Raw genomic sequence first — 13227 nt, 5'->3', positions numbered from 1 at the left:
TAAATTTAATTTTTAGTTCACAACAACAAAAAATATAAAGTCTGTGTTTTCTAAGGCAACCCTAGCATGCAAGACGCTTGTCCCAATCCAAGATGACTTCTCAGTGTGACTCCCAGAGGAATGTGGGGATACGGGTTATAGGACCATCAGGAAGCTGGCTCTTTCTGCACATTGTTCAGCAGCCAAAATGAATGCCAGGCTGCAGAGAAAGCAGCCAAAACAGATTCCTTTTATGGTGTGATAACATTTTGTTCAAGAGACGGCCCTGTTCTTTATAGGCAATGCTTCAGAACTCACTCCTAGTAGGTTGGGAGAGGTTGGGGCTTCTAATGAATAAACCAGGCCTAGCTGGGTGTATTTCACCCTAGAAAAGTAAAAGCACTCACCAAGAGTTCTGGAAGCAATATGATCAAATACTATACAGAACTTTCATTTCTTGGCAGCCGCTAACCTTGAAATGAGACTTTTTAACCAACGTCCCTATTCTTAGATTCACAACACTCCTACTTTGCCAAGAGTTTTGCTAGTCTGGGTTATTTTATTTTCCTGCGGCACATTTTCTTCATGAGGCTCATCAACAACAAACTCTCCAGCATCTTAAAATAGATTTTAAACTTTGTGAGGCTTTCCTGTGTAACTCAGGTTCAAAGTGTTGGTTCCTCTATAGGAACAAATCTTGCTTAATCATTTTTATTGTTCTTGGCCACATTTCTTGGATTAAGACACTTTATAACAGGAAAAGACACAGTGGCACATATACTAAACTAACATAACCTTTTGTTGTGAACACCAAGAGGCAAAGATTAAAAGCCCAGATCCTTCAAACACAGGCTACATAAACAGCAATAAATTAATATTTTCCACAAACATAACATTTCTATCATGTGAGAAAATGTGAAAAATATGTAAGTGTTTTTAACTGCATTTCACAGTAAGGATGTTTTTCATGTGCTAATTCAATTTATCTCTAGTTTAGGACTAGAGGTTGTTGGCAACAAGCAGCCTTTTGACATTTAAAGACAACATATCAGCCAAGAAGCTGGTTAGGCAGTGACATATCACCACCACCACCACCATCATCGTCATCATCATTATCATCACCATCACTATCAAATATTTATGGCTGTTTACTCAGCTGAAATACACAATATGCCCCAGAGGGTGTAATCAATTTTGAATGTTTCCCATGAATTTAAAGTAGCTTCATATGGCATCTCTCCTACTTTGGAATATACAAAATTAGTAATTTCTACACGCAATTTATTGAGAGGAGAAAAAAATCTAAATACAGTGAGATCATGTTGATTTTAAGTATAGACAGACAAAATCTGTGAAAATTTGAAAACCAGCTTCTTGGCACTATTTTATCTAACAAGTCTTTATTTTCAGTTAATAGAAATAAGAGGAAAATTTCTAAGTGCTACAGAAAAGAAAGTATTTTAGGGTACTTGTTTATAAAATCAGATGAACTTGCCTATTTGTTAAAGCTCTTTCAGATCATACTATACTTGATATCGCCTACCTTAAGTGTGAGCTCAAAAGCAATTTACAGTTTGTTTAACTTTAAGAAATTCACACCAACTTCTCCATACATCAAAATTAATGATAATGTCCTGCATTGATTATATACTTCTATCTTGGATATATAAGTTTTTTCTTTGCCAAACTATCCCATTTATAACTACTGCAGAAAAAACACTAGATTAGCTCTTCTACAAAGCGGTGTGTTTGCAGCATCCTAAGTCTCTGTGTCCTTTTCAAGTGAGGGGATTGGCAGTCTCTCCCCAAAGGTCAAAAGTCAACGAAGTCCACTACGACCCTTCACCATACCCAACAAAATACATATTTTATTTTGCTAACTTAATAATATCCAGGAGGAGCTGAAAAGACGTGAAAAGGCCACCGTGGCTAACCCTGGTTGTTGTGGAGGAGACATCACATTGTGATCACACACAGGCACGATATTCTGAGTTCCTCCTGCTTACCAGGCTTGGGGATGGCTGGGAGTGGGATGGTAGTTTGTGGACAGGAAGAACTCATACAGACAACACTACCATGTGGATGATACTACTCAACATCTGAGAAGACTTCAAAACAATTTTATTAGATGCCACTGGTATTTTCTAGATACAATTACATATTTGGAAGTAAACAAATGTGACAGTTACTGTTTCACAGATACTAATAAATCTTTTAGGCAAAAGCTATATTGCATTCAACATCAAATCTGAAAAATATCTCAATTTCAAGGGTCCAATTCCTAGAAGACATGTTTCAACTCTACCCAGTAATCAAATAGGAATTAAAGGCCTTGTAACTGAATAACACAAGAGGACCAGCTTTCTGATTACTTTAAAGATTACTCTCATTACTATTTTTATTTTATTTTATTTCTTTCTTTCTTTATTTTGAGACAGGGTCTCGTTCTGTTGCCCAGGCTGGAATGCAGTAGCACAATCACGGCTCACCGCAGCTTCAACCTCCCAGGCCCTCTCACCTCAGCCTCCCGAGTAGCTGGGACTACAGGCACACGCCACCACGACCGGCTACTTTTTGTATTTTTTTTTTTTTTTAATAGGGATGGGGTTTCAACATGTTGCCCAGGCTGGTCACTAACTCCTGGGCTCAAGGGATCTGCCTGCCTCGGCCTCCCAGAGTGTTGGGATTACAGGCGTGAGCCACCACGCCCAGCTAATTTTGTATTTTTAGCAGAGACGAGGTTCCACCATGTTGGCCAGGCTGGTCTTGAACTCCTGACAGGCGATCTACCCGCCTCGGCCTCTCAAAGTGCTGGGATTACAGGCGTGAGCCACCACACCCAGCCAAAAACTCATTTTTGACTGCAAAGAAAAAAAGAGAAAACCACTAATTTTTAGTAGCCAACTAAATCAAAACTAAAATCAAAACTAAAAAACCACTGACATTATACCTGGTTCATTGAACTTTCTGAACTTTGATGTTGGGTATATCTGTTATTCAACACAAGCCTTGCTCCCCTTTGCACACCAACATGATGCAACTGACATGAGTAAAGGCTACATTCAGGCTTGCAACTGGGGATCTTGTATTCACGGTAAAGATAGATTTGATGAAACAGCTTCCCTCTCTCTCCTGACATCCCAGATATGGGGAAAGGATTTAGAATTTGACCAGAGAACCTAGCTGCAAAGTCTAAAACCAAGGCCTTAAAGTAACTGATTTTCTTAATATCAGAGCTACTCAGGGGCATTAATACATGATACCATGTTGTGCATAATCAATCAATGCACATTACTAAACCATGCTCAGCAAACACTGACCTAAGTTAGTGGGATGTAAAGATAGATAGCAAACTTTGTATCTGGCTAGAGTTGTTCAGTGCTCCTCAACTTTCTTAAGAAGGCTTAAAGTGAATGGGCTCAATTAGTACTAGGTAGCAAAGTCCAATGTTACCAATAATTAATTGCCAAAGATCACCCAGGCTTTCTCATTTTTTTTTTTTTTTTTTTTTTTTGCTCCTTGTTTGTCCTAACAACCAAACTTTTTTTCACTTGCTTTATACTTCCTCCTCCAAAATCTACATGATACTTCAAGACAATATAACTACAACCTTACAAATACTAATTAGACAAAGAGAATAAATGATATAAATCATTTTTTTAAAAAACCTTGTCATATTGACACTCAGGGAAGTCTAGCACCAAGAACAGTATTAACAACATCACAAATTTATTAGAAAAGTTATTACTTAAAACATCTGTGTGTGATCTACATCAAAGAAAAATCAAGAATTGCAAAAAGGGGAAAAAAACGGATAGAAACGAAAGCATAAGTTTTTTATTTCTTCCATTGAATTTGATTACAACTTTTATGTTTAACCTACCTCAAGTTCAGGTAAGTCAGCATCTGCAGATTAACGATGGCCTCAGGAATGACTCTGATACAGTTGTGATACAGATTAAGAATTTCCAGTGATACAAAATGGCACAATTCCATTGGAACTTCAATCAGTCTGTTTTTAGATAAATCTATAAGAAAAGGAGAGAATATTTTCTCAATAAAATCTGAACAAAATCAATACACTTTTATTAACGACAAACACTGTTTTTCTTAACGTGATACAATTTGACCAACATCATCATTTTTTTTTTTTGCACCTCTGTTACTACAGCATTGAGATTTCTACTTCCTTTTTCTATTTCCTTTACAAATTCTGGGACATGTGGGATTTGGAAAAGCAAAAATACCGCTAAAACTTTTTAGCTCTCTAAAGAACTTTTTACTGTATCTAAAAATTATTTCCAACTCATTCTACCAGACAAGTATGTAAAATGCTATCCTTTAACGTAACTGAATACATATATGTACCACAATTATTAATTCAATTTTTTTCTTTTTTTTTTGAGACAGGATCTCACTTGGTTGCCTATACCAGACTGCAGTGGCACAATTTCAGCTCACTGCAATCTCAACCTCCCAGGCTCAGGTGATCCTCCTACCTCAGCCTCCCCAGTAGCTGGGACTACAGGCATGCACCACCATGCCTGGCTAATTTTTGTAGGAACATGTCTTTTACATCCTTTACAGATGAACCCATAACAGACAATAACCAAGTATTTTATTCACTAGAATTACTGAGAGCCTATAATATATAAGACTGAGATAAATTGTATCTATTAAGAACTGACACTATGAAGCACAATCAGCAGTAAAACTGGACACCACTGGGCAAATGTACCAAAGAAAGCAATCACAGTCCCCAGAGCAGTGTAATCATACAGTACGGCCTACAGTATTACCATCCCAATGATAAGATTAGGCAATAGTCCTTAATATCTTAATATCTAAATGAATGGGAGACATGATTGTCAAATTCCATAAAACATAGAATATAAGGAAAGAACCACCACTTTTGAAAACAACTCAACAATAAGAGATAACCTCACCCTGTATCAGAAGAGACTGAAACAGTAACTGAAGATTTTCAGTAAATAATGTGTAACATATACTTAAGGAACCACACCTTAGCCAGAGAAAACACAGAAAATGTAAATATGTCAATATCATAGATGAAATAAATGTTAAACAGCCACCTTCCCTCCAATAAATAAATATACAAATAAGCAAAATCAGGATGAGATAGCTTCAGAGGGTGAATTCTAACAAACTTTTAAGGAATAATTTTGAGAATGATGGTTTCCAGCTTCATCCATGTCCCTGCAAAGAACATAAAATCATCCTTTTTTATGGGTTCATAGAGAATACAAGAATCTTACACTATCAAAACAATTCACCTTGTAAATAAACCAAAGTGAAATGATATACGATCATCTTCAAGGATATGTAAAAGGCATGTGGTATTAATTTTTAAACAACCTTATTAAGGGATATTTTATATACTTTACACACACCAGCAAAATGACACAAAAGAAGAGATATAATTTATGATAATAGCAAAAGGGCAAAATCCCCAGCAAATCTTAAGGAATATGCAAAATTTATATGAAGAAAACTTTAAAATGCTACTAAGGCAAAATTTTAAAAGGCGATGACAATTATCTCAATTATATCTATATAATTTAAGGCACTTCCAATTTAAACAAAAAAATACTTCCAGAATTTTAAAAAAATTGTTGGGGTCATTGCACAAGTTGATTCTAAAGATCTCATGGTAAAATAATGTGAAAATAGCGAAGTATTTCTCAACAAAGAAGAGCCCTGAGAGGATGAGCTCTCCTGGATATTAAAAACACATCATAGAGCAGTGTGGTGGATAGATGGGAAGGTCAATGGCATGAATTACGAAGACGGGAAATGGGTCAAGAGGCATACATATGGAAATCAAGGCCACGGACTAGACTGGTACAGGTCTGCACAGCAGGAGGTGAGCGTCAGGCTGGCAAGTGAAACTTCATCTGTATTTACAGCCACTCCCCACTGCTCACATTACTGCCTGAGCTCCACCTCCTGTCAGATCAGCTGGGGCATTGATTCTCATAGGAGCATGAACCCTATTGTGAACTGTGCATGCAAGAGACCTAGGTTGCGTGCTCCTTGTTAGAATCTAATGTCTGATGATCTGTCACTGTCTCCCATCCCCCTCAGATGGGACCGTCTAGAGCAGGAAAACAAGGTCAGGGTTGCCATTGATTCTGTATTATGGTGAGTTATATAATTATTTCATTATATATTACAATGTAGTAATAACAGAAATAAAGTGTACAATAAAGTAATGCGCTTCAGTCATCCTGAAACCATCCCCCACCCCAGTCTGGGGAAAAGCTGTCTTCCACAAAACTGGTCCCTGGTGCCAAAAAGGTTGGGAACCACTGAAGTGTGCAATAAAGGTGGCATTTCAAATCAACAGGGAAAAGACACAAGGCCAGTAGTCTGAGAAAACTGGATAGCCATTTAAAACGGAAAAAAAAAAAAAGATGACTACCTATCTTGCACCTTTTATCTCAATAAACTCTAGATGAATCAGAGATCTATTGTGAAAAGGGAAGCTGTAATAGCACCAGGACAGCATGGGTTGTGTTTACAATCTCAGAATGGGGAAGGCTTTTTATGAATAGTATAAAGCGAGAGTGCCAAATTCAACACGCACAAAAAAGTATGGCATTTTAAAACAAAAACTTCACCATAAACATATATGACAATCAAGGAATGGAGGAGGATGGAAAGTTCTACAATTCCTAAACCTAATAGGCAAATTTTTTATACACAGAAAGAGCTTCTACAGTTGACAGAAATAAGACGAATCATAAACAAGAAAAGAAAAATAGATATGAACAGATGGCTCACAGAAAATGATATACGAATGGCTCTTAATCATATGAAAAAAAGGATCAACCACACTCAAATTAGAGTGACACAAATTACAACTAAATGGGATAGTATTTTTCATCTATTAGAATAGTGAATATAAAAAAATCTGATAAACACATTGTAATGCTGAGGCCGTGGTGATGTAAATGAAGGACATTTTTTGGTAATATCTGTAAATACTACAAATGCACATACACTTTAACCTAGCAGTCTTTCTTATCTACAGATATTCTTATGCATATGCAAATGACATATTTTTTAGCATGGTTTTTTTTTTGAGTTGGAGTCTCACTTTGTCACCCAGGCTGGAGTGCAGTGGTGTGATCTCAGCTCACTGCAACCTCCATCTCCCGGATTCAAGCAATTCTCCTGCCTCAGCCCCCTGAGTAGCTGGGACTACAGGCATTCACCATCACGTCCAGCTAATTTTTGTATTTTTAGTACAGATGGGGTTTCACCATGTTGGCCAGGCTGGTCTTAAACCCCGGACCTCAGGTGATCTGCCCACCTCGGCCTCCCAAAGTGCTGGGATTACAGGCGTGAGCCGCCGCGCCCAGCCAGTATGGTTTCAAATAGCAAAAGATGGAAAGCAAATAAAATAGAGGACTGGTTAAGTATTAATATACCATTAACAAACATCATAAATATGCTAAAATTAAATCAATCAATATTAATATAATATTAATTCTATTTTGTGTGATTGAATATAACATTAAACATTATATTCCATAATGGAATACTAATACTATGCAGCCATAAAAATGAATGAAGCAGCTCTATATGTGCTGATAAAAAACAAACTTCAAAATAGATTATAAATGTTTAAAAAAAAAACAGTTGCAGGACAGTGCATATAGTATTTGTGGGTTTTAATGAATATTTACATAATTATTTAAATATAAGTAGATTGTGTCTGAAAAGCTACACAAGAAACTGTTTAAAGTGGTTGTTTCTGGAGAGAGGATCTCTGGCTAGGAGGACAGGAGTGAATGGGAGGAAGACTTCTCACTGTAGATACTTCTGTGCCTTTAGAGATATCAATGCATTGCTTATTTCATTGTGATACATAATATATACATATTATGATAACATATGTAATTGTGTGTATACACATCTCTGTCTCATTCTCCCATCAGCATTCTTACTCCTTCTCTACACAAAGAATTTCATTTCACTTAAAAAGAATTAAGAGGCAAGAGCAAACTGTGAAGTTCCTCATATTAAATTAAGAAAAAAATTGAAGCAACCCTCCTTTCATGAATGTTTAGAATCTAAATAGAAAAGAATTCCAGAAGTCTCTTGTGTTCTTTCTTTTTGAAACACTTTACTAAGACATAGTGATCTTGATGTGCTACAGTGCTGGAGGTTTGCCCAGGAAACTTATATGTGTCGTTTCCTTCAGGATCAACTCAAAGAAAGTTCCACTGAGGGTCCAGTTTACATTCCAAACTTTACCTTTCTTGAGAATTGCTAGAACTACACTATCTAACTGAATGAAAAAGATACAGAATACATGTGCGTAGGATATTTCAAGAAGTATTTTAGGTAACGAGAGTGTTTCTGTGATTTCAGTGTCACTAATGTTTGTTTAAGCAAGAAGAAAATAGTATTTTTGTAGAAATACCGTCACATAGCTACGAACCTTTTAAAGGACAGTGGGACATAAAATTAATAACAGAAACCACTCTAACCTGAGAGCGGAAGACTAGTTCTAAATCTGCAACCACCTGAGATGTTTGAGAAAGTTACTCAATTTTCTAGACCTCTGTTCCTGAATAGGTAATACTAAAGTATATAAAACTGATGAGTTCTAACATTCTTTTCAAAGCTAAGATTTATATGAATAAGTCAAATTTATTCTGAAGTCAAATATTTTAAGTCAAAAATATTCAAAACCCAAGAAATTTTGTTTCATCATCATAATTAATAGCAGCAGTTAAATATCACAAGAAGTTATAAAATATAAACCCACCAACACTGTAATTAAATATTGGCACATTATTTTAATGAATTTGACATTTCACTGTAGAATATATATCCCATCATATAATCTGAATTTTAAAAGTGTTCTGTTTTCAAACTTGGGAAAAATGTAATGCTAAGACAAATAAATTACAAAATGACTTACAAATTCAGCTAATATTCAATTCTGAGCTAAACTTACTAATGGCATCATTAATAACAATTTGCTAAAAACATGCTAGAATATTGCACTAATTAGTGTATCAGTCTGGTATTTTCATTACTATTTACAATACAGATTATATTTGCTCTCCCCCCTTCTTATCTTTTCCTCCACAATCTCCAGGTTTGAGGGAAACTCTGGCATTTTTCCTTCCAAGTAATTTCTTCCCTGGCTGTCTGACTGCATCCCAGAAGCAGCTGTGCTAAGAGCTGGTCAGAGCCTCTCAAGGGATGAGATTAGTCCTGCTAGCTGAAAGGAAAAGGAGGTTTACCTGGTAAAGCCTTCATTTTCCCATTATTTTAAGTTGTGTCTGATCTATTTTAATTCTTGTCTTTAATTATGCTATTCTAGATGTACTTTTTTAGGATTCCTTTCTGAAAGGAGCCAGGCTACACATTATACATTCATAAAGTTATAAGGTAACAGTGGGCTTCTGCCATGCCCAGGCCTACACTGCTGGACAAACAGGCAGACCACCCTGTCCGCTGAGTTAGTGAGAATTCACCTATGCAATGGGTCCCCTGTTGTCTCGGGTTTGTGTTACAATTTCTACAACAACAAGGATGAAACTATATTACAAAATCTACACACAGCTTAGACACTATCACTGGCTATACAAAAACAGTTGCCCAGATCAGCATCACCCAAGTTAAAACAAAACTGCAAAACAGAAAAACAAAAGCTTTCCTCTTTTTTTTTGTTCAGTTTAGTTCACTCCCTGCAATTATGTATGCATCCTCAGTGTACACTAAGGATGGGGTATCCACAGAAATGGAAAAGTACTTCAAGCCTACTTTCAAGGAGTTTAAATTTGGAAAAGTAAGATGAGGCAAACCCAGAATGAAACATAAGGCAGGATGCTCTAATTGTGCTTTAAAAATGGTACAAATAAAGAGCTAGGCATTTGGGAGAAGGTAGATGAATGACAGTTGGCAAAGTTTACCATGCATTGACCAATTCAAGCATGCCTGACACTGGAGCTTCACATCTGGCACCTCATTTAAACCACTGAACGCAGCAGCAGTAGCCCCACCAACCTAAAGATGACAAAACTAAGGCTCTGAAAGCTTCTGTCACTTACGTGCCCAACGCTAAAGATGGATAGAGCTCCCCACACAAGACCACTCTTTCTCCATGGAATAATGCCAAGCAAGACCAGCTTTATTATCAGGAAGATACAGCAATTAAATCTTCACTGCACTTTTATGTGTCCAAAATTCAACCAAAATGAAGTCGACATGGTCTTTGTTTAAGCCCAGAAGGTAAGAAAGTGATGAAAATCATGGATAAAAAAGGAAAGTACTGAAAAAAATAGGTCAGCTGATGGGCTTAATTCTAGAAGTAACAACATGAAGCTTGGCTCGAATTGCTGATTATATTAACCTTACATAAACGCTCTATTTTGATTAATAGGTTTCCAAATATATGACTTGCTTTTTCTCTGAGTATCATTTAATCCTCAACTTTGTTAACAGAAGAGAGGAAGAGGGTGCAAAAAAAATGGGCATGTTTGCTTTTTGATGCTTTGCTTAGGCTGATGTGGAAATCATCTTGTGTCTTTGAGAACCCACCCTGGGGAAGATACCTAGAAGGGAAGGGGAAGTGAGTCTGGATCAAGATGTTTTGACTCTGATAATCCAGAATAGATAACCCCTTTACAAACAGTGGGAGCGAAAGATACACGTACATGTTCAAAAATTTTTCTGTCCTGATAACCAAGAAATAAAAGAGCGTCTGGTCCCTCTTTAAAGGGGGGAGAAAAAGAGAGAAAGGAAGGAATGAATCTAGGACTTAGTTGAATTAAAGACATGAGAGGGCAGTCCGTTCATGGTTCACAGAGAGATAAGAGCATTCCTAACTCTGCCTTTGACAGGGCAGAGCCATGCCAAAAGCACCACTAACAATGACAGATACATCAAGTTGTGAATAATGAAGGTTCTCCCCCTCAGGAAAGACAGAAAGAATAAGAGCTCATAGACAACAGGAAAATGTTAAAAAGGCAACTAGTATCTTTGTCTTGAATGGCAACCAAGTAAGAGGGGGCAAATGGGCAAGGGGCTGTGAAAAGGTACAGTAGGGTCTGAGTGACAGAAAGATAAGTAAGCTTTTAAAAGCTAGAGATACAAGCAGATAAAGAATTTGTGTTTGTCTTTGTTATTTATTGCTCTAATTCTATTATAAATATGCTTATATAGAGGTGTTAGTGAATCGGCTTATGAGCTATCTATGTATTGTTTCTCAGACTTCTTGGCACACTGCAATCACTTGGAGAGTTTTTTTTTAACATCCTAAAGCCTGGGGTTCATAGCCAGAAACTTCAGAGCATGACTTGGATATCAGGATTCTTCAGATGTCCAGTTGATTCCCACTGTGCTATGGGAAAGCCAGGTGAGCAGATGACACAACCTATTTCTGCTTTCTCCACCTAAACCAAGCCTCCGCAGATGCTGCTCTCCTAAGAGCAGAGGTAGTTCCCAGAAAGGGTCTGATTTGGATACCAGGCTAGTACCTGAGAAATAACCTAATTTGGGAAATAAAATCTTACCCAATCCGGAATTAAGCATTGCTAGGTTAGATTCTTACTCTGAACTCCTCAGCTAGTTTCTGATACAATCAGAGCAACAAGAATCTGACCTGGAATGGAGTTTTGCATATTTTGAGTTGTCCATGATCACAGAAAATGTGTGGGTTTTTTTCCTCACGTAATCCTCATCACAACCTAGTGAGGCAGGTGCTGTTACAATTCCCAATCACATGCAGGCACTAAAGACCAGAGAGATTAGGTAACTTGCCCAAGGACACAGAGTTAGTAAGTGGCAGAGCCAAGAACTAATCCAGGTTTGTATGACACCAAAGTCCTGTCTTGAATCTACTGATTCTGCCTCATAGAACTGCATACAGGCAACATCAGTTGTTCGTATGGGTATAGCTTGTAGAAGAAAAAAAAAAATGACTGACCCATTTCGGATGCCTGATCACCAGGCATTAAAAAGATTCTATAGCTCTGTGCTAAAAGTAAGTGACCTCTGGCCAGGTCCCTAATATTTTCTCCAGAAAGAAGAGCACATGTCTTTAGTGCCACGTATCCTCCATCCAACCCACAATGGGCATTGTCCTTTCCTGCTGGAATCCCAGCCTAGGTCTGGCTCTGCAGTGCGGAGCTGGGCCGCCACAGCTCTGTCTGTGCAAACATACCTAGGCAGCAAACCGGAACCCCAGAACCACGTCCTCCCCACGTCCGCCTCTTAATGGAAGCATTCACATGAAAGCCGAGCAACCAGAAATAAAACAATAAGAGTCACCACTGCCAAGACAAGCTTTGCAAATCCCTAAAATAAAGTAGCCAGATGAATAAAAATAAGCAGGGTAGGGTAGAAAAACAGTCAATGGAATCTGGTGTGCAGTCAGCACGATTGGAAGCACGGTGTTGTTTTTGTATGAAAAAGGAAAGTGGTGTCTCAGGAGGATCTGGATGAGTTCCCCGCTCTCCAGCAACAACATCCTGAGTTACCAGCCACCAGAGCCATCGAGCAGCCATGCCGACAGACCAGGACAGCTGGGAACCTCGTTTGCAACATCTTGTTTTATGGTCAGAAGAGAAGATCTCATCTTGAAAGTCAAAATCATTACCAGTTCCACAGAGGAAGACCAAATGACACCATAAACATGTTATCGTGGAAATTTAATTTCAGAATCTTAACATTCATCGTGATGTCTCAATAACCGGGTAAAAGGTGAATCTGTCACTTACTCATCTAAAGCCCTGGCCCACCACAAAAGTGCATGGAACCTGCTGTTTTCCCAGTACTGAGGGGGCTGCTCTGTTATCTCCACCCACCTGCTGCTCTTCCTGGGACCACAGCCTTGGTGAAGATAGTCCTCAGGTAGAGGTAGGATCTAGGGTCATCTGCCCTCTTTGGACAATCCATCCCTATCTTCACCTAGGCAGGCAAGGGTCTCTCTAGAAGAATCTCAGCTACATCTTTCTACCCATCATGAACTTCCTCTCTCAGCTCCGCAATGTCCTCGGTGTCTGACCCTCACTTCCCACTCCTCTAGACACCCCACCCAGCCCCATGACTCAGCACCTATGGGGCACACATTCAGAACTGCCCTGCAGTAAGGGAGTGCTACCCAGCCAATAAAGCAGAACCCATGGGCTGACTCACCCCTGACTCTGCAGACCAAACAACCCAACGCTTCCAGGGTTAAATGGGCAGAAACATTAAGCAGTT

The 13227-nt window shown here is 38.2% G+C and overlaps 1 protein-coding gene across 4 annotated transcripts in view; it reads right to left on the bottom strand.

Annotated features, from left to right (window-relative positions):
- LRCH1 (leucine rich repeats and calponin homology domain containing 1) overlaps nucleotides 1-13227 on the bottom strand; it is a 206742-nt gene that overhangs the window by 105356 nt on the left and 88159 nt on the right. For all 4 annotated transcript variants that reach the window (XM_032150845.2, XM_032150842.2, XM_032150844.2 and 1 more), the window contains exon 2: nucleotides 3863-4007. In XM_032150845.2, the coding sequence (XP_032006736.1) occupies nucleotides 3863-4007 (145 nt within the window). The remainder of the gene's footprint in view (nucleotides 1-3862; nucleotides 4008-13227) is intronic.

Source organism: Hylobates moloch, unplaced genomic scaffold (genome assembly GCF_009828535.3).
Source record: "Hylobates moloch isolate HMO894 unplaced genomic scaffold, HMol_V3 SCAFFOLD_4, whole genome shotgun sequence".
Lineage (NCBI taxonomy): Eukaryota > Metazoa > Chordata > Mammalia > Primates > Hylobatidae > Hylobates > Hylobates moloch.
This window is presented reverse-complemented; position numbering and strand designations above follow the sequence as displayed.